The sequence below is a fragment of the Geotrypetes seraphini genome, chromosome 2, assembly GCF_902459505.1.
Source record: "Geotrypetes seraphini chromosome 2, aGeoSer1.1, whole genome shotgun sequence".
Classification (NCBI taxonomy): domain Eukaryota; kingdom Metazoa; phylum Chordata; class Amphibia; order Gymnophiona; family Dermophiidae; genus Geotrypetes; species Geotrypetes seraphini.
In genome coordinates, this window is record NC_047085.1 from 43,074,282 (window position 1) to 43,098,120 (window position 23,839).

The following is a 23,839-nucleotide window of genomic DNA, read 5'->3' on the forward strand; positions in this document are numbered from 1 at the left end:
GCAAATCCACTTTTGGCTGAACGAACAGATGCTGCAAATCTGGTGCCATCAAATACAGCTTGGCCATAGTTTTAGCCACCCAAAGGGATCCCTCTTGTGACTCCCAGTGGCCAGCTTAGTGATGTCTGGATGTGAGGAAAAAGCTCATAACAGAACCACAGAACTGCTCATAACTGAACACTGAGAAGAGGAAGCTGATGGTACTTCCAGTTTTAACTCTTTCAGCGAAGTGGAAATAACACGCAAAGCGCAAAGGCCCTGAATAGCCGGTGTACTGTGGTGTCTTGCCTCTGATCCAGGGATGCCCCCACCTCTTGACAACTGTCCTCTTATACAGAAATAAACTCTGCCAGGGAGACCATCCTGGGTTAAAAGTGGCATGGAATTGGACTTGTCATTCTCCCAGTCTGTGACAGACTGAGCCTCCGGTTGGGGCATCTGCTGAATGGAGAACCCCTGTGCTACCGCCATTGGTGTGCTGCTAACGGACGCTAAGAACCCTCAGCAGTTCAAATAAGCATTCCCCATAAGGCTCACAAAATCCAAGGTGAACACTTGTACTGGGGGTTGGACCCTGTCAGTCCTCCTAGACTCTGCAGCCCCTATGAGACTGCACTGGGCCAATAAAATTTTGGAGGGTCCTGGGAAGGGTCTCTTCCCATGGGAACATGCCTCTTGCAGATCTCCGGCCTTGGAGGTTGAGCCTGAGACTCCCGCACGTAGGATATGGATGCTCCTCAGTTGGCCATCCAGCATGAATCTGGCATTATATAGGGGTAGAAAGGCTTGAGGAGTCCATCTCAATTAAATTTGAGCAAAATTGAGGGATTTTGAGGGAGATGGAGGCAAGAGAAAAAAAGTCTGTTTAAAATCCAAGATGGCTGCTTTTTTTTTTTTGCTACTTCAGCTTGTCTGCGGTATTCTTTGCTCACATGTTTAAAGACAATAGACTGTTTTCAGTCCAATTCTTTATATGTGAGGTTGCAAATCATTGGACCCCTGAGGAAGGCGTGTTCGCCGAAACACAGACCGTGTAGGGTCCGGAGGAATTTTTATCACAGTATTTTTTATCATTGTACTTTTTTAATTGAATTTTCATGGTTTTATATGTCAGTGTTTAATAAATTATTTCCAGAACATCTGTATCCACAGTTTTTGTTTTCACCAGAAAAATTGTGCCAAAAATGGCCCGTGGAGACCTCCCTTAAAGAAAACAATCATAGGGAAAAAGGATCTTAGAGGTGGGGGACTTAGGCTCTAGGGTCACAAACCTTCAAATTCAACTTTTGTAGAACCCCCTCCCCCAAATTTTTCCCATAGGTTATAATAGCCTTACTCACTGTGTCATGTGGTGCCTGCCTGTTTCAGCATAGGAATTCAGCTGGAGCAAATGGAGAAAACCTCTGCCTCACAGATTTAATGGACAACCTGGTCTTTGGACTGTCAGTTGGACTGAGCCTCAACCCCTGGAAAACCACACTATAAAAGGGGGAAGGACCATGCAGCCGGCCCACTGTTAGTCCCGGCTGAGCCAGGAAGGAGCCAAATAGCCTGCACTTAAGCTCCTGAATGAATCAGGGATGCGAGCAGCTACACAGGGGATAGTCCCTGAGCTAATAAAATATAAAAGCAGGCTGGCTAGCTGGATGTTCACAAGGGCTGGTCATGCTAACAGCAAACTTCTGCTGTATGAGTCTCCCAGGCAGAGGTCCCACCTCTGGGCACCAAGCCTCCAAAGAATACTGAGAAAAAATACCCAAAAATAATTAAAACTGCAGAGCAGATCAAATACACTTCTGAGCAACTTCCTTGCATAAAAGAAACTGGGGAGGGGGGGGGGGGCAGGAGCATCTCCCTGGAAAGGAGGTGGAGTTGAAAGTATGATTGATAGTTTTCTGCAGGCAACTTGCTAATTCAGTAACAAGACCCTAGTGTTCAGGACAACTAGACATAATGCACTAGAAATAAGAATTCAGTAAAGGCATGATAGACCTGTTCAAACTAAAGAAACAAATTAGTTTGACCTATGGCTAGAAAGGAAGCTTTCATTTTTATTGTAGCTAATCCTTTAACTCTTCTGACAAGAAAAACTGAGAATGAGGCAAGGGAGAGGGAAAAAACAACTTCTCAAGTTGAAACTTCACATTATAGTTAACATCCATTTGAGACGTTACCTGAGACGTTATACCATGATTTTCAAAATGCAGAAGAAGTTCCTTATCATGATGGACCAAAACATTCTCGACCATACTAAGGATGTTGATTGGAGGGTTTGGGAAATAGTCAAACCAATGCTGACACCAATTAACTGCATAATGAAAAAAAAAAGAACACGTCGTTTGTTATTCGATTCATTACTCATCTGTTACAATTGTCCATCTCTTTGGTGTTTGCTGGCCTTGCAGCTTTAATAAGGTAAAAATGGAGACCTTTCTCTTCCTCCCAGTGGATGAAAGCTATGCTACAATTGGTATTGTGATTAGACTGAAGATCATCTATCTTGCAGTGAAAAAGAAAACATACAATTGTTAGAACTCAATGAAGAAAATCAAACTTTTGAAAAAGTTATCCTAAGAAGATTCTGCACCTTCACTTTTGAACAGAACCACAGTTTAAGGCTGGCAAATTAAGTTCTGAAAGAATTTGGAATTGCTCCATCTGTAGATCTAAAGTACATCCAGGAAGACTCAATCCTGCAAAATAGCATGCGTTATCTGCTGGAAACTGAACACCGATAAATCTAGTGGTTATGCAGCCTTTTATAGGTGGTGATGTTATCACTGCATAGCTGTGTTCTGCTGAGATGGAGGTATAAACCCATTCATCTGAACTTTTCTTAGCAAAATAAGAAAGCTACAGTTTTGCAAATCTTCTCAGTGGAGATCAGTCTTAAAGGTATAGCATTGGCAGTGGCATACAAAGAGGGTTGGCAAACTAGACTCCAAGTGACACCTTTATCTGGTTCATGTCTCATTAATATTTGCTGTTTTACTAGCTTACCAAACCTGTAGTTCCAAGGCTTTTCCTAATTATATTGAGAGGCGATGACAACCCTGGAGCTACAGTGTCATTTGGTCTGGAAGAGGAGATATCATCTTTTTCTGTTCAGCTCCTATCATACATCCACCCATGCTGCACATAGGTCCAAACAGTTAATCAGTGAACCATACAGCTACAGCAGGAATAGGAAGATGACAGCAGAGCTGTCAGCAACACAGCAGGAGATGCAGATGATGACCTGAGCACAGTTTGGAATAAGGGGGCAGGAAGAGAAAGGCCACAGGGATACACACCAACAGTTGGTGTGTGTGGGATTATTTCTGACAGAAGTCAGGAATCAACTTTCAGCTCTTGCCTGCTCGGGGAGGGGAGATTACAGCATCTGATTAGCTTTTCTGACCATTTACTAACCTCAGGAAGGAGGTTTTGGTCTCAACATGCTAGTCAAAAATGTTTAAAATTAGTCCAATAAAAAGATATATGCAAATTTTATATGTTTATTTTATTTGCCCAAGAATTATGGAATAATTTACCCCTCTCTGTGCAAAGTGAATTCTTTCTGAAGTGCTTTAAATCCAAAATTAAGACATGGCTTTTTCAACAAGCCTGTACCATTGGAGTTCAGCAATGAGAAATGTCACACCAGTTTATGCTTCTCCCTGTTCCTGTCTCTTCTTGTATCCAGTACAGGCAGTCCTCGGGTTAAGAACTTCCAACTTACATCGAACTTAAACTTACGAACCAGGGTCTGCTTCTCCCTTCCTGTGCCAATGAGCCACTCTTCCTCCCTTCTGTGTCCCAACGTTCCCCTTGTCATCCTCCCTCTGTGCTGTGTCCCAAATTCATGCCTCCCTCCCTCCTGGGGGTGTTTATCTCCTATGGCCAGCTCCCTCCTCCCAGCCACACTTGTCTTCACAAAGTCGCGAGCAGCGGCTCCTGCACGTAGCCTACAGCTGACCCAAAAGCCTTCCCCTCTGACATCAGAATGGAGGGAGAGAGGGATGGGAGCATGAATTTGAGACATAGGATGGAAGAATGGAGGGAGTGAAGGAAAGAGAGGCTGAGGTGGGGAGGGAATAGAAAGTGAGAATTGTTGGGCATGGGTGTCTGAATGAGAGAGAAAGAGATGGTGCACATGGGGAAATGAAGAAAGCGGAGAATTGCTGAGCATAGGGAGGGAGAGAGAAATATTGGACATGCTGGTGGGAGAGGCGTGAGGTACCGATGCATGGGGAAGAGAGATGAGAGGGAGAAATGTTGGATGTGGTGGTGGAGAGGGAACAGTGGGACGGATGAAGAATGAAAGTGTAAACCTCCTATCTTTTTTTTCTATTTAAACTAGAGTTCTTTATTTTGATAACCGTTTCTTTAATGTCCTTTAATGTGTAATGTTTTTATAGACTGTGTACTGTACAGGAACAGAGTTACATAAAAATTCAACTTAAGAATGATTTAAAAAAACAGAACTTGTTCTTTTTTTCTTTTTTTTTAAATATCTTTATTCCTTTTTACATTATACAAACAAGTGTACAATAAATCAAGTCATACTATACATTCTTCACTTGAAACTTTACAATCATCTTATACCAGAAATTACCTCCCCTCCCTCCCTTTCCAAATATTTTTGTAACTACTCATCCTAATGTCATAAAACCCACCCATCCACCCTCCCACCCTATACATACTAAATGGGGATAAAAACAGAACTTGTTCTTAACCCGGGGACTGCCTGTATCTTATGTGCAAATGAGCTCTAAAATGATTGTTTTTCCTGTCACACAGTGTAGTTCCTTTCCTGCAATTATGTCTTAGATTGTAAACTGTCTAGCCATGCCAGTCAGATTAGTGAAGTACAGTAAGTCTTGAATAAATAAGTAAAATGGACTAATGCGGCTACCATACTATATTACCCTGAATTTAAAAAAAATTATTTAATTCTACCTTTGTTGTCCAGCCACTTGTCTAATCATGTATGTCCCAGTGCTTTCTTATCTTCTCTTAACTTTCTTTCCAGGATCTCCTATCAATTTCTCATTTTTCTCTCATATCTCCTTAACCTCTTCTACTTCATCCATCCCTGATATTGATCATTTCTTTGCAGCTTTCTTCCATCTTTGTCCACTCAGACTTTATTCATTCTTACTATCCAGGCTTCATTCTCCCTTTTTAATTTTTTTTTCTTCTACTTACAGATTTCCATCACTTTCCTTCATCCGGGCCCTCCCATTCCTCTTCCTCTTATTCCCCAGTCATTCAATTCTTCACTTTCTCCCCCCCCCCCATCATCTCCCCATCTTTTTCTTTCCTCCTCCCTAATCGCACCACCTCTGCCAAGTCTGTTGCTTTTTTGGGCTGTGGCAATAACAAATAGAAACCAGACCATTGCCAACTCTGCCTGGTCCTGCTCCTTCAAAACAGAGGATGGGCAGGTGGGACCGGCACAACCATAAGCAGCATGCATGAGTTAACAGCATAGAGGTATAGAAAATTGAACAAATAAATTAAATAAATATTCAGAAAAAAGGAATGAAAGAATACAGCATACAGAATTCCTATTCTCCAATGTATATGACACCAAGCTGCTTCCTGATTCTCTCCTGGAAAAGCTGCTGCAAATATTTCTGTTCAGAGAATTGCAAAGAAATCTCTCAGGTGTTCCCCACCCAATAAATATTTTATTACATCTTGATTCAGAGATCATAAATGGGAGGTAGGTTCTAGGATTTTCACCTTAGGGTTATCATGCAGGATGGCCCAGTTCTATATCCTGACAGTTTTCTGATACAAAAGACATGACCCTTGTTCTTTACTACTAGTTTAAGTAAAGCATAACTATCTGATTGCCTATTGTAGAAAGACAATTTTGTTGATCAACTGAACTCAATTCAAGGAAACTGATGTTAATATTTTTCCCAAACAGAGCAAATGCTCTGGATAGGAAATCTCCATGTATGATACTTTCAGCCTAGATTGAGGCCATCTGTTAGAATAAGAACTTACTGGGTCAGACCAATGGTTCCATCAAGCGCAATAGCCCGTTCTCACGGTGGCCAATCCAGGTCACCAGTACCTGGCCCAAACCCAAGGAGTAGCTACACTCCATGCTACCGATACAGGGCAAGCAGTGGCTTCCCTCATGTCTTTCTCAATAACAGACTATGGATTTTTCCTCCAGGAACTTGTCCAAACCTTTCTTAAAACCAGCTATGCTATCCGCTCTTACCACATCCTCTGGCAATGCATTCCAGAGCTTAACTATTCTCTGAGTGAAAAAAAAATTTCCTCCTATAGGTTTTAAAAGTATTTCCCTATAAACTTCATCGAGTGTCCCCTATTCTTTGTAATTTTTGACAGAGTGAAAAATCGATCCACTTGTATCCGTTCTACTCCACTCAGGATTTTGTAGACTTCAATCATATCTCCCCTCAACCGTAATTTGATAGAGATTTATTAAAAAGGGTAGTCCTCTGGTCCACTGTAATAGGAGAGATGGCAAGACATGGAGTCTTAACTTGAGTACGGTGGAACCTTGGTTTACGAGCATAATTCGTTCCAGAAGCATGCTCATAAACCAAATTGCTCGTATATCAAAGCGAGTTTCCCCATAGAAAGTAAGGGAAACTCGCTTGATTCATTCCCACCCCCCCTCACTCCCCCAGGGCCAGCAGCACTGCTCTATCCCCCCCCCCCGAGAACCGGCATTGCTCCCCCCACTCAAGAAGGCCCCCCCGCATGATCTGGAATCCCCCCGCCACGATCTGGCATCCCCCACGCGATTCGGCACCCCCCCCGCCACGATCCGGCATCCTCCACACGATCTGGCACCTCCCCCCTGCGATCCGGCACCATCCCCCCACGCCTCGATCCAGCACCCCCCACCCACCCGAACACTTCGCTTACCCTCCATCTGGCACCCAGCATCGGCACCAACGCACAGGACATGCCGGTGCCCGAAGATCTGCAGTCCTTTTTGCTGGGCCTTGAGCATCTGCACATGCTCAAGGCCTTCGAGTTCCCGGTCTCTCGGAGATCCGAGAATCTCGGAGAGAGCGGGAACTCGAAGGCCTTGAGCATGCGTATATGCTCAAGGCCCAGCAAAAAGGACTGCAGATCTTCAGGCACCGGCACCGGCATGTCCTGTGCGTTGGTGCCGGTGCCGGGTGCCAGATGGAGGGTAAGCGAAGTGTTCGGGTGGATGGGGGGGTGCCGGATCGCGGCGTGGGGGGGTGGTGGTGCCGGATCACAGGAGGGGGGTGCCGGATCGCAGGGGGAGGCGCTCGTACATCGAGGCAAGCTCGGTTTGCAAGACATCAATTTTGCGAATGTTTTGCTCGTACATGAGTAGCTCATTTATACTAAGGGTTGTCACCTGTGGTGACATGCCATGAGAGGGACATGAACTGATGATGCCATTTGGTACAGCATTCTCAGTATATTCAAAAGGCAGATGTCTTCCAACTGAGAAACTCCTTTCACTATGGATATTAGCTCAAGGATTCTCTTGTTGGGGAGATACTCTTTCCCTTGAGTCAGGTGTAGTAGAGCAGAGGTTCTCAACTCGTGTTACGCATAACCCAGGGGGTACCCGGCGCTGTATGCCTCCCAACTTCCTTCTGCTGTTGCACGCTTGAGATCCACAAAGCATGTCTTATCTCCCTGATTTAGGGCTAGATTCTTAAAACTTTGTGGTAAAATCCGATGGGCTGCTGTTGCAGCCATTACTGTAGCAATTTCAAAAAGGCGAGTCATTCTCCAAAAACCTTGCATGCAAATGAGGCTGGCAGAGAGTAGGAAAAATTTGCTAAATTTGCATGTGCCCATCGCTGGTGATTTGGAACATGCACAGAATAAATGCAAACATGTAACATTAAAAAAATCAAATTGAAGATCAGCAGGAGGGATGCAATCTCCCTCCTGCCACCGAAGTCAAGCAACCCCCTTCACACATACATGGCAGTGGGATAGATGCCCACTCCCTCCTTCTGCCAAAGCCAAGCACCCCCCCTCCGATAGCGGGAGAGATGCCCACTCCCTCCCACTACCAAAGTCAAGCACCCCCTTCCCCACAGTAGCGGAAGAGATGCCCACTCACTCCTGCCGCCAAGTAACGCTTCCTGACGACCCCCCACTCCCTCCCCCTTACCTTATTTATGATGGCTGGTCAGAGGGTTGTCTACTCCCTCTAGTCAGCAAGCTTCTTCAAAATGACGGGCCTTCCCTTCCCTGGTGCATCCTGGGATATGCCGGGGAAACGCCTAAGCCCCTCCCATAGGAAGGGCTTTAAAGAGCCTGGGCCAATAAGAGCCTGGGATGCACCGGGAAGGAGAAGGCCCACCATTTTGAAGAGGCAGGCCTGCTGGCCGGAGGGAGTAGGCATCCCTCCAGCCAGCCATTGTAAATAAGGGGGAGGGAGCAGGGAGGTGGAGTTGACTGGCGGCAGGAGGGAGTGGGCATCTCTCCTGCTGTCGTGGTAGGGTGCTTGACTTTGGTGGTGGGAGGTAGTGGGCATCTCTCCCACTGCCATTGGAGGGGAAGTGCTTGACTTCAGAGGTGGGAGGAGTGGGCATCTCTCCCACTGCCATGGGGGGGCTCAACTTCAGCAGCAGGAGGGAGTGGGCATCTCTCTCGCTGCTGATGAGGGGGATGTTAGAAGTGTATGGTGATTGTGCGATGCGGCAGGAGAGTGGGGGCATCTCTCCTACCGATGTTTGATTTGGGGTTTGTTTGGGGCTTTTTTATTTTAATTTGCATAGGATGGCGTGGGGGGGGATTTGAGATATCAAGCCTTACTTTACTGTCAATGCCTGAGCCCTCAATACTCAAGTTCTGATCAGAAAGCAAGGCAACAATAGCTCAGACCTGTCGACAAATTTTGGCCACAAATGTGGCACAACGAGGTCAGAGAATAACTCGGCAATTATAGAGAATCGCTCGGAGTGCTCATTTTAATAGTAATGACCTCAGGGTACTACATTTGCATGGCAGTATCGGAGTGCCAGAAAACTCGGAAAAGACCACGGTAAAGCTGTTTTAATAATTAGCCACTAAAATACATGCACGCTAAACCGGCTGGAACCAGTTTAGTGAGAACGTTAAAGGCCGGTTTTAGTATTAGAATCTGCCCCTTAGTGAGGAAATCATAGTATCCAGGGAAATTATTATTAACTTATTTTAGGTGATATTTATTCAAGGTCAATCTTTAAGTCTGGGAGGGAAACATTTGGTGGGAAACTGGGCAGAATTTCTAGGAAAATGCTATTTATAGTCCTATTCATGATCTGAAGAATTCAGTTGACCAAGCTTATCATCAGGAGCCAACAGTTTACATAAAACCTCATCAACTTGTGCTCTACAAGAGTATGTTCTGACCAGGAAATGGAGAGATGGTTATACACTGTGGGTTCAGTTTATAGATTTTGATTTTTATGACAAATCCCCGGGTCCGGATGGCATACATCCAAGGGTTCTGAAGAAATTAAAGGAGGAGATAGCGGAACTACTGCAGCAAATTTGCAACTTATCCCTGAAAACAGGCGAGATCCCGGAAGATTGGAAGATAGCCAACGTTACGCCCATCTTTAAAAAGGGATCAAGAGGTGACCCGGGAAACTACAGGCCGGTGAGCCTGACTTCGGTTCCGGGGAAAATGGCAGAAGCACTGATAAAAGAAAACATCGATCAACATTTTGAAAAACATGAACTTCTGATAACCAGCCAGCATGGTTTCTGCAAGGGAAGATCGTGCCTAACGAACTTATTGCACTTCTTCGAAGGGATCAACAAACGGATGGACAAAGGAGACCCCATAGACATCATATATCTAGATTTCCAAAAAGCCTTTGACAAGGTGCCCCATGAACGTCTACTCCGGAAACTGAAGAACCATGGGGTGGAAGGAGACGTACATAGATGGATCAGAAACTGGTTGGAGGGTAGAAAACAAAGGGTAGGAGTGAAGGGTCACTACTCCGACTGGAGGAGGGTCACGAGTGGTGTCCCGCAGGGCTCGGTGCTCGGGCCGCTGCTATTTAATATCTTCATAAATGATCTAGAAACAGGGACGAAGTGCGAGATAATAAAATTTGCGGACGACACCAAACTATTTAATGGAGCTCGGACTACAGAGGACTGCGAAAAGTTGCAAAGGGACTTGATCAAATTAGAAGAATGGGCGGCGAAATGGCAGATGAAGTTCAACATTGAGAAATGTAAAGTATTACATGTGGGGAGCAGAAACTCGAGGTACAACTATACAATGGGAGGGATGTTATTGAATAAGAGTACCCAGGAAAGGGACTTGGGGGTAATGGTGGACATGACAATGAAGCCGTCGGCACAGTGTGCAGCGGCCGCTAAGAGAGCGAATAGAATGCTTGGTATAATCAAAAAGGGTATTACAGCCAGAACGAAAGAAGTTATCCTGCCATTGTATCGGGCGATGGTGCGCCCGCATTTGGAGTACTGCGTCCAATATTGGTCGCCGTATCTTAAAAGAAGGATATGGCGTTAGTCGAGAGGGTTCAAAGGAGAGCAACACGTCTGATAATAGGTATGGAAAACCTGTCATATTCTGAGAGATTGGAGAAGTTGGGTCTCTTTTCCCTGGAGAAGAGGAGACTTAGAGGGGATATGATAGAGACTTACAAGATCATGAAGGGCATAGAGAGAGTAGAGAGGGACAGATTCTTCAAACTTTCGAAAAATAAGAGAACAAGAGGGCATTCGGAAAAGTTGAAAGGGGACAGATTCAAAACAAATGCTAGGAAGTTCTTCTTTACCCAACGTGTGGTGGACACCTGGAATGCGCTTCCAGAGGACGTTATAAGGCAGAGTACGGTACTGGGGTTCAAGAAAGGATTGGACAAATTCCTACTGGAAATGGGGATAGAGGGGTATAGATAGAAGATTACTGCACAGGTCCTGGACCTGTTGGGCCGCCGCGTGAGCGGACTGCTGGGCACGATGGACCTCGGGTCTGACCCAGCAGAGGCATTTCTTATGTTCTTATGTTCTTAAGGAGACTGAGAAAAATGTCCTTTGTGTGTCCACTGCAATATTTCCTTGTACTGAAGGATGATCAAAGGTAGCCACAGAGAATACCGTAACTTCTATGATTTTCTTGTCTAATAAATTTTCTCCACTGTAGGGCATATTTTCAATCCTATCCTGCACATTTCTCCTCTGAGCTATGCAGCCATAACAGACGTTTTCCATGCTCTTGTCATAAACGACACAGTTTGATGGATCAAATGTTTTCTACACTCAGTAAGTTACACATTCCTCTTGCTTCACTGGAGGACAATTCCACAAGAACTTTTGCCACTTCTAAGATATATGTGAACTGGCCCATGAAGGTCATGAAAAGGGCTAATATGAATAAAATTTACATGAGGCAGATAATAGTTACTGCACATTATTCCTCTAAAGTGGGACATGACAGTATCTTGTCTTGTAAAGGTCCATGAAGAGGGGTCACTAAGCAGTAAGCCCTGGGCATCTCAAACCCTTTCAGGCTGATTCAACAAACACCAAGGGCTCCTTTTACTAAGGTGCGCTAGTGTTTATAGCGCGCACTGAAGATTAGCGTGCACAAAACCGCACGATAGACGAAAATACTAACGCAAGCTCTATGGAGGCATTAGCGTCTAGCGCACCTTAGTAAAAGGAGCCCCAAATTTTGTCATTTAAAAATAATAATAATCTTGTTTCCTTTCTACAGAACCCCTTCCCACCTATAATAGACATTATGCTTCACATGATAGGGAATAAAAGGCATAATATTGGCATTGTGCCAACTTTTCATTCTAGTAATGATATATACACACAAAATTCAGTTGACATCTGGTTTTTGCTTACCTATTACTGTAGCAACAACTTCAAAGCAGATCAGTCGATTGTTCTGGAATAATTTTACAAACGGGAAGGTCAGAAGAGGAAGGTATTGTGCTTCACTAAAAATTGCAGACCAATGAGCCAAAGCAGATAGTATCCTGTATAAAAAAACAGAAATCGCAGAAGGCGGGGGAGTTAAGGAAGTTTCAAAACAATGTTTATAGTGCTCAAAAGCACAGTTACTTACCGTAACAGGTGTTATCCAGGGACAGCAGGCAGATATTCTCTACATGTGGGTGACGTCATCCATGGAGCCCCGACGTGGACAGCTTTTCAAGCAAACTTGATTGAAGATCTCAAGTTTGCTAGTGCTGCACCACGCATGTATGTGCCTTCCTGCTCCACTAGAGGGCGCATCTCCTCCTCGTGGTCTTCAGTTCAGATAGCTAGCAAACAAGCCAACCCGGGGAGGTGGGAGGGTTGCGAGAATATCTGCCTGCTGTCCCTGGATAACACCTGTTATGGTAAGTAACTGTGCTTTATCCCAGGACAAGCAGGCAGCATATTCTCTACATGTGGGTGACCTCCAAGCTAACCAAAAATGGACGGAGGGAAAGTTGGCAAGTTATGAAAACAGATTACGCAAAACCGATTGACCAAATTGGCTGTCGCGTCTGGAAAAAGCATCCAGACAATAGTGAGAGGTGAAGGTATGAACCGAAGACCAAGTAGCGGCCTTACAGATCTCCTCAATAGGTGTGGACCTAAGGAAAGCGACCAACGACGCCATCGCTCAGACTTTATGCCCCATGACCCGACCGTGCAGCGAGAGACCAGCCTGAGCGTAACAGAAGGAAATACAATCAGCTAACCAGTTGGACAAGGTGCGCTTGGAAACAGGACGTCCCAACCAATTAGGATCAAACGAGATGAAGAGTTGAGGATCCCTCCGATGAGACTGGGTGCGATGCAGTAGAAAGCCAATGCCCGCTTACAGTCAAGAGTGTGAAGCGCCACTTCCCCAGGGTGAGAATGGGGCTTAGGAAAGAACATCGGAAGTACAATAGACTGATTAAGGTGGAAATCCAAAACCACCTTAGGCAAGAACTTAGGATGAGTATGCAGGACCACCTTGTCATGATGAAAGACAGTAAAAGGTGGGTCCGCAACCAGCGCCTGCAGCTCACTAACCCTGCGAGCTGAGGTGAGAGCAATGAGGAACAGCACCTTCCAAGTAAGGAACTTCAGATGGGCCCTATCCAGTGGTTCAAAAGTAGGTTTCATCAATTGGGCAAGAACCACATTAAGATCCCAAACTTGAGAGGAGGATTAATATTCAAGAGACCCCTCATGAAGCGTGAAATTAGCGGATGGACCGAGAGCGATTTCCCATCGAGCTGCCGATGAAAGGCAGCAATCGCACAGAGATGAACTCTAAAAGAAGTTGATTTGAGGCCAGAACGAGACAAATAAAGCAAGTAATCCAGCACCGAGGACAAGGAGGCAGACAGAGGTTCAACGCGGCAGGAGACACACCATGCGACGAACCGAGACTACTTCTGAGAATAACACTGCCTAGTAGAAGCTTTCCAAGAAGCTTCCAGGACATCCCGCAATTCCCGAGACAACTCCAGGGAAGGAGTCAGGTGGAAAGGAACCAAGCCGTCAAGTGCAGAGATTGTAGATTGGGATGCAGCAATGACCCCTGACTCTGAGGCAGCAGAGAAGGAAAGAGAGGCAGAAGTAGAGGCTCCCTGACACTGAGTTGAAGGAGAAGGGAGAACCATGGCTGCCGAGGCCACCGAGGCGCTATCAAAATCATGTTGGCGTGGGACGATTTGAGGTGTACACGCATCCTTAGAATCAGAGGGAAGGGAGGAAATTCATAAAGGAACCTGCCCATCCAACGAGAAGGAAAGCATCTTACTCGAGACGATCTGGGGAGTACATCCTCGAGCAGAAGAGAGGCAGCTTGTGATTGAGGGGAGAAGCGAACAGATCTATCTGCGGAGTCCCCCACCGAACAAACACCTGACGCAGAACTTGGGAATGGAGAGACCATTCGTGCGGCTGAAGAAACCGACTCAACTTGTCCGCTAGGCAATTGTGTTCGCCCTGAATGTACACAGCATGAAGAAAGATGTTGTGGCGCAACGCCCACCGTCAAAGACGCAGAGCTTCCCGACAGAGAGAGAGAACCCGTCCCCCCCCTATTTGTTTACATAATACATCGCCACCTGGTTGTCCGTGCGCACTAGGACCACCTGATCCTGAAGCAAATGACGAAAAGCAACCACAGCATTGTAAATGGTTCGGAGCTCCAGGAGGTTGATGTGGCAGCGACGGTCCGCACTGGACCAAAGACCCCGAGTCCGAAAGCCGTCGATGTGCGCTCCCCAAGCGTACGTTGAGGAGTCCGTCGTCAGAACCTTCTGGGGCGGGGGCACAATAAAGAGCAAACCTCTGGACAGATTGGAAGAGCTGGCCCACCAATGGAGCGAGCGTGTCAAGGAGGGAGTCACCACAATGTGCTGAGAAGCGGGATGCCGATCCTGCCGCCACTGAGATGCTAGAGTCCACTGAGGAACATGAAGATGTAACTTGGCGAATGGTGCAACATGAACGGTGGAGGCCATGTGCCCCAAGAGAATCATCATCTGCCTGACCGAGACCGAGGGTTTCTGGGACACCAGCTGACTCAGCTGAAGCATGGCGGCCTGCCAAGGCAGGGGCAAAAACGCCCGGAGTCGAACCGTGTCCAGCACGGCCCCGATAAACTGCAGGGATTGAGAAGGACACAGCTGGGACTTGTGGAAGTTTATCTCGAACCCCAGACCCTGAAGGAAGGTAATAGTCTGACGGGTCGTGAAGTAACCTCCTCCCTCAAAGGGGCTTTGATAAGCCAATCGTCGAGGTACGTGAAGACCTGAAGCCCCTGCGACCACAAGACTGCCGCCACCACCACGAGGCACTTCGTAAAGACCCGTGGGGATGAAGCAAGACCTGGGCTCCCTTCAAATATTCCGCAAAAAACTGAAAACTTGGCTTTTTACCAAATTGTAACTCTATCCTCCCCCCTTTTCCTCCTCCCTTCTACACATAAGTTTCATGTAAACCTTTACCCTTCTCTACTTATTATTTAAGTTCTTGTAAACCGTGTCGAGCTCCATATTCGTGGAGATGATGCGGTATATAAACTTAAGGTTTAGATTTAGATGGGCAGGACTCGATATTGTAAGTGAAGGTCCCCCACCTGAAAACGAAGAAACTGTCGAGAAGCCCGGTGAATCGGAATATGAGTGTAGGCTTCCTTCAGGTTGAGGGAACACAACCAGTCCCCCTCTTCCATCAAGGGATACAAAGTGGAGAGCGAGAGCATGCGGAACTTTTCCTGAACCAGGAACTTGTTCAGCTTTCGAAGATCTAGGATAGGGCGGAGGTCCCCGGTCTTTTTGGGGACCAGAAAGTACCGGAAATAAACCCCGGAGCCCCGCTGACAAGGGGGAACTTCCTCCACCGCCCGAAGGCGAAGGAGGGCCTGAGCCTCCCGAAGAAGCAGGGAAAGCTGCGCTCGGTTGGAATGAGACTCTCCTGGAGGACTGTCCGGCGGTACAGTCCATAAGTTTAGGGAGTAACCCTCTCGGATGACAGAGAGGACCCAAGAGTCCGCGGTGATCAGCTCCCAGCGATGGTAAAAGGCGCGGAGACGGCCCCCGATCGGAAGAGGGGAAGGGTCTAGGGCGGAGGAGGCCAGACCCCTCCCGCTGACCTAGTCAAAAAGACGGCGACGGTTTAGCTGGCGCAGGGGTCTGAGGCTTAGGAGAAGCCCTCTGCTGCTGCTGACGCCGAGGCGGGGGGCGAGAAAACACCGGCGTCGACTTCTACGGATAGCCGAGGCTGGTCCACAACGCGCGAGGACGGGGCAAGCTGAGCCAAAGCCGAGGAGAGCTCCGAGGAGATGATCGCCTTCAGCACATCCTCGAACATCGGCACAGAAACCATATTTGGACGTACAGGTGCAGCAGTGCGGTCCACCGAGGGTGACCTCGAGGAAGAGTATTCCCTTATGGTGGAGGCACGCTTGGAGGTCTTAGACGAAGGTCTCGTCGAGGCCGGCAGGACTACACTGACTGCCTGGATGGCCAAAGACTCCGAGGAAGGCTTCTTCGGTAGCTGAACTGAACCTGAAGATGGAAGAGGGGACTTACCCGGAGCCGAGGTCTTCAAAGTCGAGGTCCCCGAGGCCTTCGAAGTCGAGGGAGACTTGCCCTGGGCCGAGGTCTTCGAGGCCAACGTCGAGACCGAGGCCGAGGTTGAGGTCGAGGCCAAGACCGGAGCCGAAGCGGGGTCAGTCTCCATGGCGAAGAGCTCCGCGATCCTGGCCCGATGCTGCCTGAGAGCCCGAGGTTATAGAGTGGAACAACGAGGACAGGAGTCCGTCGGATGATCAGCTCCCAGGCACAGGATGCACCAGCGGTGCGGGTCTGTGATTGAAATAACCCGACCGCACTGCGTAAACTTTTTAAACCCGGTGAGAGGCCGGGACATATGGAAACAAACGGCCACGAAAAACCAGGAGCCCCCGGTTCACCAAAACGAAAAAGAAAAATCACACGAGTGGAGAAAACAACTACAAAAAAAACGCACAGCAACTCCCGAGTGAAAATAAAGAAGCCACGGTGCAAGAAAGGCACTTAGAAGAACGCAGAGAAGAGAGACAGGGCTTTCTGGCTCCTCGGAAAACTAAGAACTGAAGACCACGAGGAGAGGATGCGCCCTCTAGTGGAGCAGGAAGGCACAAGCATGCATGGTGCAGCACTAGCAAACTTGAGATCTTCAATCAAGTTTGCTTGAAAAGCTGTCCGCATCGGGGCTCCGTGGATGACGTCACCCACATGTAGAGAATATGCTGCCTGCTTGTCCTGGGATAAAAAAGTAATATCTGCCTTCTTCCTATATTTAATGGACTAGGACTTTTTAGTTTTTAGAAACATACACAGCATCAAAATACAAGGTTGACCTGAGAAATATATTATACATTGCTAAAAGGAGAGTGTGACAGAGTGGTTAATGATACAGCCTCAGCTGAAAGTGGGTTCAAACCCTGAACTGCTCCTTGTGACCCTGGGCAAGTCACTTAATCCTCCACTGCCTCAGGTATATTAGACAGACAGTGAGCCCGCTGAGACAGATAGGAATAATGTTCGAGTACCCGATTGTAAACCACTTAATACACCTTGTCCAAATCCCAGTAATTAGCTGTAGATGAATAAAGAGGTAAATTTTTAAGAGGGAAAGATTAGATTCTTACCTCGATAATCTTCTTTCTAGTAGACAGACACTCCATTCCTGAATGTGTGGGTAGTCAATCCCTTCTCACAAGAATTCTTGTAGAGAGCTTCATTAGCAATCTTTTGCTCTGCTTTCCCATCCATCTGGGCTATCCTCCAATTCAGTTCTTTTTATAGATACCTTCTAGCTTCTTCAACACAGCAGTTGCATCCTCTATCCTTGTCAAGGCTGGACAAAGTAAAGAAACAAGATGTCCGGATTCCCCAGCACCTCTGAGACAGTAAGCAGGCAAATGAACATCTGACAGGGCAGGCTTCAGGAATGGAGTGTCTGACTACTAGAAGAAGATTATCAAGGTAAGAACTATATCTTTCCTTCTAGTGCGACAGACACTCCATTCCTGAATGTGTGGGATGAATCAAAGCAGCAAACCCCCCCCCCCTCTAGTTTAGAGTGGGACAGATGAGTCTGCTGTCAGAACTGAAAATCCGAATGCAGAGTTCTGTTTGGCTGTCATGTCCACCCCGTAAAACAGCGTACCGCAAACTGTGTGCTGCGGCAAGATTCAGGGTGTGTTGCGAGATGCCGGCGAGGAGGAGGAGGAGAGGTGCCGGCTGACTACCTTCAGAACGTGTCTCTCATGGCAAGAGACATGTTCTGTAGGCAATCAGATGGCACGGCACCTCTACTCCCCTCTGCACCTCTCCTCCCAGGGTTAGCAAACTCATGGTTGTGGCGGGAGAGCCTCTGTGCATGCATCAACATCACACATGCAGATTACATCATCACATAAATGCCCTCTCATATCCAGATGCTCTCCAGTCGCGGCCCCAAATTTAGTGTGCCGTAGTTTGAAAATGTTTGTGATACACTGCTTTAAAACTTTGTGAATGCATGGAGAGAACATGGAGATTTCTTCTGGGGACACCACCAGATTCCTCCCATAAGGAAGCTACATTTCTGGTAGTGTGTGCCTTTATGGGTATAGGCCAGGGGTAGGCAATTCTGGTCCTCGAGAGCCGGAGCCAGGTCAGGTTTTCAGGATATCCACAATGAATATGTATGAGATGGATTTGCATGCACTGCCTCCTTGAGATGCAAATCTATCTCATGCATATTTATTGTGGATATCCTGAAAACCTGACCTAGCTCTGGCTCTCGAGGACCGGAATTTGCTACCCCTGGTATAGGCAAACATTTTCCACTTCTGATATAGACTGAAGAAATTGCCATACAGCTTCATCTCGAAATGGACGCTTTCGAGGCTGGTTGACCTTTACAAGCAGCTACTTCCAATATGAACAGATGATCTGACAATCGAAATTCATTCACAACCTCTAGATACCACAGTAAGAATCTGTGCACATCCAACAATTTCAACAACTGATCACTCTTTCTCGATCCCGAAGGAGTGAAAGCAGGTAAGCAGACTTCTTGATTGATATGAAAGCTGGAAACCACTTTTGCTAAGAAAGATGGGACTGTGCATAAGATCACACCTGAATCTGAAATTCTGAGAAATGATCTCTTCAGGACAAAGCCTGAAGTTTCGACACTCATCAGGTGGAGGTAATCGCTACCAAAACCACCGTCTTGATAGTGAGGTCCATCAAGGAAGCTTGTTCAAGAGGTTTGTAGGGTGCTCTTGCCAGTACCCAGAGGACCAGATTAAGATTCCAAATTGGAAAAGGATGCTGCACTGGAGGATGGAGGTGTAACGTGCCCTTCAAAAACCTGGCCACATCTGGATGTGTGGCTATGGTGCTCTTATTAATTCTAGGCCCAAAACAGAAGAGCCCCGCAATCTAAACTTTCAGGGAGCCCACCGCTAGGCCTTTTTCCAGACTTTCCTTCAAGAAAGCGAGTACTACAGAGATCGGTGCCAAGCTCGGGTCCTCACTCCTCTGATGTGGGTGTGATTGCATGTGATGATCTTAAGGTGGCCAAACAGGTTGTGGCCAGTAGGAAAAAGGAGGTACTGTTGCCTCAGTATAAGACTCTGTTGAGACCTCATTTAGAATATTGTGTACAATTCTGGAGACCGCACCTTCAAAAAGATATAAAAAGGATGGAGTCGGTCCAGAGAAAGGCTACTAAAATGATGTGTGGTCTTCGTGATAAGGCATATGGGGACAGACTTAAAGATCTCAATCTGTATACTTTGGAGGAAAGGCGGGAGAGGGGAGATATGATAGAGTCGTTTAAATACCTACATAATATAAATGTGTATGAGTAGAGTCTCTTTCATTTGAAAGGAATCTCTGCAATGAGAGGGCACAGGATGAAGTTAAGAGGTTATAGGCTCCGGAGTAATCTGCGGAATTACTTTTTTACTGAAAGGGTGGTAGATGCGTGGAACAGTCTCCCGGAAGAGGTTGTGGAAACAGAGACTGTGTCTGAATTCAAGAGGGCCTGGGACAGACATATGAGATCTCTGAGAGAGAAAGAGATAATGGTTACTGTGGATGGGCAAACTAAATGGGCTATTTGACCTTTATCTGCTGTCATGTTTCTATGGATTCTGCAGGTCAATTGGAACATTTGTGAGCAGCCAGGCATGACAGGGAAGTTTGAGAATTTGATCACTTTACAGATGGACCAGATCTGCATACCATGGTCGCCTCGGCCAATCTTGTGCTACTAGAATCTCCGGCCCCTGGTGCATCATGATCTTGCACAGAAGTCAGCCTATCATGGGCCACCAAAAGAAGGTTGCACCAGGGTGTCCAGGCCTTTGCTTTCTGCTCATGTCTTCGACTGAATAACCAAACCGCCTTCTTGTTAGCTGATGATGCCATCAGATCAGATCGAATGTTGGGCACCCCCACAGATTCACAATGTAGGTTAAGGCTTCCTGAGACAGTGACCATTCCTCAGGATCCAGGGTCTTCCAGCTGAGGAAATCTGTTTGCACATTGTCCACTTCTGCTACATGCACTGCTGAGAGCACCAAAAGATGGGTCTCTATCCATTGAAACTGCATCTGGGCTTCCAATCATAGAGCAACAATTTTTGTGTCCCCATGGCAATTGATACAGGCTACCACTGTTGCATTGTCCTAGAAAACTCATACCACTTTGATCTGAAAATATGCCCCCGAACTAAAGCACAAGGCAGATGGCTTGAAGTTCCAAACAATTGAATAACCACTTCTTCTGGGAAGGGGACCAATGTCCCTGAACTGGACACCCTTCACAATGTGCCCCCAGCCGTATAGGCTGGTGTCCACAAGAGTTATCTGTGAAGAGATGCAAAGGGAAACTCCTCTGATGAGACTGGTGTTTCAACCACCAGGCTAGGCTGCAACGAGCTTCTGCTGTCCAAGGCAGCTGCTGGTGAAGTGCATTCTTCTGCAAAATGTCCAAACTCAGATTTGGATGCTCAGTTTCTCATCTTTTATTTCCTTCCGCCATTAATATTCTTATCCATTCCTTAGTAATAAGTACATTGGAATACTGCAGGAAAGTCTGTTGGTCATAAATTTGAATTCTGGCAGGAAAGTTCATTGGTCACCAATTTGAAATCTCATTATTGTTCTGGGAAAAAATGCAGTCTTCATGCCTATTAAGGTCCCTCCCTCAAAGAGTGTCACCTTCTAAGTGACTCAATCAGGACTTTGGGTAAACTAAGCACCATCTGACATCAATCCATATACTAATACTGTCTCTCCTCCCTAGAAGCTCCCTAGAAGCATTTACAAAAGTTGTAGAACTTAAAATACCCTCAAGTTGTAGCTAAAGACAAAAGTAACAAGAATATTAAGTGGCCAAAAATTAATAACGACAAGCACTGCTGTTTCATTTACATGTAGTAGTGACATTAGTATTTGTTTTAATGGAATATGAGAATACAATATTAATGGTACCGAGTAACATTAGTCAAGGTAGATAGAGTAGCTAAAACTCTGGGAAATCGAGTATCTAGATAATCAAGTTAGAATAGGTGAGTTTGTAACGAAGACCAACTTTTGGACAATATCTAACTGCGATGTAGATGTTGAACTGAAAAGAATATATTTGTAGATGTCACTTTCAAATGTGATGGTACATACCTTTGCAAGACCCTTAATAGTTTCATGCTTTTGATGGGGTATTCTTCATGAAGGTGCAAAAACGCCCCATGGGTTCCTTTATCTGTCAGATTACTAAAAGCAACATGGTTTTCTGGAAGCTGTAGTAAAGAGCGCCAAATAAACATCCTGTAACAGAAACATATGTTTCAAACATAAGGTGCTCTAAAAAAAAACAAAAACCCAGAGTGTATGTCCTCACATATTTTATTCTTATTCAGAGAAAAATACAGACCCTAAACATGACTTAAATATGTGCTACATGTTATATCAGTGCTAAAACCCACCTAAATAATATTGGAAAACTTAACATAATTGGCTGAATAGGATAGCAGCAACACCATGGGGCAATGAGCAGGTCTAACTCTCTCATCCTGATTACTATAGATGTCTGTCATTTTCTAGTGACAGCAGCAGCATTAGGGTACTGCCCTGGTTTAGCTCTCTATCTCAGGCGGCAGTGTGTAATCAACACCCATTAAAGTCTATTCACTTAGGGCTCCTGTTATCAAGCTGCGCTAGCGGTTTAACACGCGTAATAGCATGCGTTAAACCGCCGGCCATGCTAGCCGCTAACGCCTGCCTTGAGCAGGTGGTAGTTTTTTGGCCAGCGCGGGTTAGCGCGTGATTAAAAGTCGTGCACGCTCACCCCGCTAGCGTGGCTTGATAAAAGGAGCCCTTAGTAACAGTAGAGGACCCAGATAAGCGCTATAATTTATGCTCATTTCCCCTAACAAGACCATCTTCTTTCCTTATCGCTTTTGATCATCTTTTGTATCTTTTAAAATTGCAAAAAGTTTGTTCAGTTACATCTACTCTGAATTCCATACATGTGGTGACTTATCCCTTCCCACACACTGGCTTGCAGAGAGAGAATACTTACAGCTTTGAGCACTTCCCCTACAGAGGCAGAGCTTCAGTCCACACCTCAGTTTTTTCTCTGCAAGCGAACTATGTAGAGGGGTTCTGATCTGATCTGCTTTTTTGCATTTCATGTTTGGTTTTTCTGAGGCTTCGGTGCCCTAAGACCCCATTTTTGGGGATTCTCTGCCTGGAAAAGGACGCAGACCTGCTGTGCCAGTCTGCAGCACAAGCCTTCAGGTGGACCTTGAAGGCCAGCCTGCTGTGTTCTACTGGGTCTGTTTCCCTGGAAGCTGGCTTGCCTTCTGAGTTTCTTAGTAGCTTGAGCGCAGGCTGTGGGCACCCTGAGTAAGAACCCTCGGGGTATCAGAGCATTGGCTATGTGTTTACTCACCTCTATCATGTTCCAAGGTCCCTGGGGGTGTGGAGGTCGAGGTCAGTCTGTCTGGCTTACAGCCCAAGTAATTCTGTGGTCTGGAGGAGTCGCAGGAAGTATCTGAGGCAGGAAAGTCATTTTCTCCTTACAGCTGCATTGGAAAAGCTGCAGGCAGGCACCAACAGAAAACTGTGAGTAAAGCCCATTCATTCCTATGGGAGAATCGGGGTGGGTTAGAAACTTACAATTTTGAGAGTTCCTGGGGTTAGAGTTCAGGTCTTCCACTTTCAAAACTCCTACATCTGTCTTTTTGCACTTCTCCATGATGGCAGCCAGCTTGGATTTCAAACAATCTTTTTTTCCAAAAGCCTCTATCTGCCTATTCCCCCTCCCAATCAGCTGGGATGGACATGCCAAGGGGTGAGGATGTGAATTCATATCGAATTTGTGATGAATTACTGGCGGAAGAGCATCTGTGTACCACATGCTGTAAACACATATGAGGGAGGGGCGGGAGTCTCGGACTTAGTCTTATCCTCCAGGGCTGGTGAACCACAATGGGTCTGGGAGATGGGTAGAAAATTGTGCCTGGGACTTTTTTTCGCACACTGATGTGAAGCGGAAGTGCGTGGCATCGGAAGTCCCTGCGAGTGCCCAGCCGGAGGACTTGCAGACTTCATTTACTTTCCCTGCACTAGGCTTCTTCCTGGAATTCATGAATCTCATGTGGAGAGCCTTTCTGACACGTCCAGGACCGAGTACATAGCCTTCAACCCAGGGAGTGTCTTCTCCTCCGATGTCTGCTTCTTGTGTATGTTCTTATAGAAGGTAGAGAGGGACAGATTCTTCAGACTGGCGGGGGCAACAAAAACAAGAGGGCACTCAAAAAAATTGAAAGGAGACAGATTCAGAACAAATGCTAGGAAGTTCTTCTTCACTCAGAGGGCGGTGGACACCTGGAATGTGCTTCTAGAGGTGGTGGTGGAACAGATTACAATTTTGGGATTCAAAAAGGGATTGGATGTGTTCCTGAAGGCAAAGGGGATTGAAGGGTATAACTAGAGGGATACTATACAAGGCAAAATGTTAAATAACAGATCACTTACAGGTCATTGATCTGAGGGGCTATCGCGGGAGCGGACTGCCGGGCACGATCGACCCACGGTCTGACTCAGCAGAGGCAATGCTTATGTTCATAAGCAAGCTGGCCCCTGGTTCCAGTGAGTTTTTTAATTTCGACGGGTGTTTTAGCATGTCAGACATCAGACCACTTTTGTCCCAGGATTCCGATTCAGTCCTGGATGACTCAAGTTCCCTATTTGGGCCAACAGACGTGAGGCCTCCCTGGCTCTTGACCAAGAAGAAGATCCTTGTGTTCACCAACTTTTCAGTCAGTCTCAGTTTATCAA

At 46.4% G+C, this 23,839-nt stretch overlaps 1 protein-coding gene across 1 annotated transcript in view; it reads right to left on the reverse strand.

Annotated features, from left to right (window-relative positions):
* TBC1D31 (TBC1 domain family member 31) overlaps nucleotides 1-23,839 on the reverse strand; it is a 199,590-nt gene that overhangs the window by 72,478 nt on the left and 103,273 nt on the right. Inside the window, exons 10-12 of the mRNA XM_033933010.1 lie at nucleotides 21,176-21,322; nucleotides 11,857-11,990; nucleotides 2,175-2,308 (exon numbers count right to left, since the gene is read on the reverse strand). Coding sequence (XP_033788901.1) covers nucleotides 2,175-2,308; nucleotides 11,857-11,990; nucleotides 21,176-21,322 — 415 coding nt within the window. The remainder of the gene's footprint in view (nucleotides 1-2,174; nucleotides 2,309-11,856; nucleotides 11,991-21,175; nucleotides 21,323-23,839) is intronic.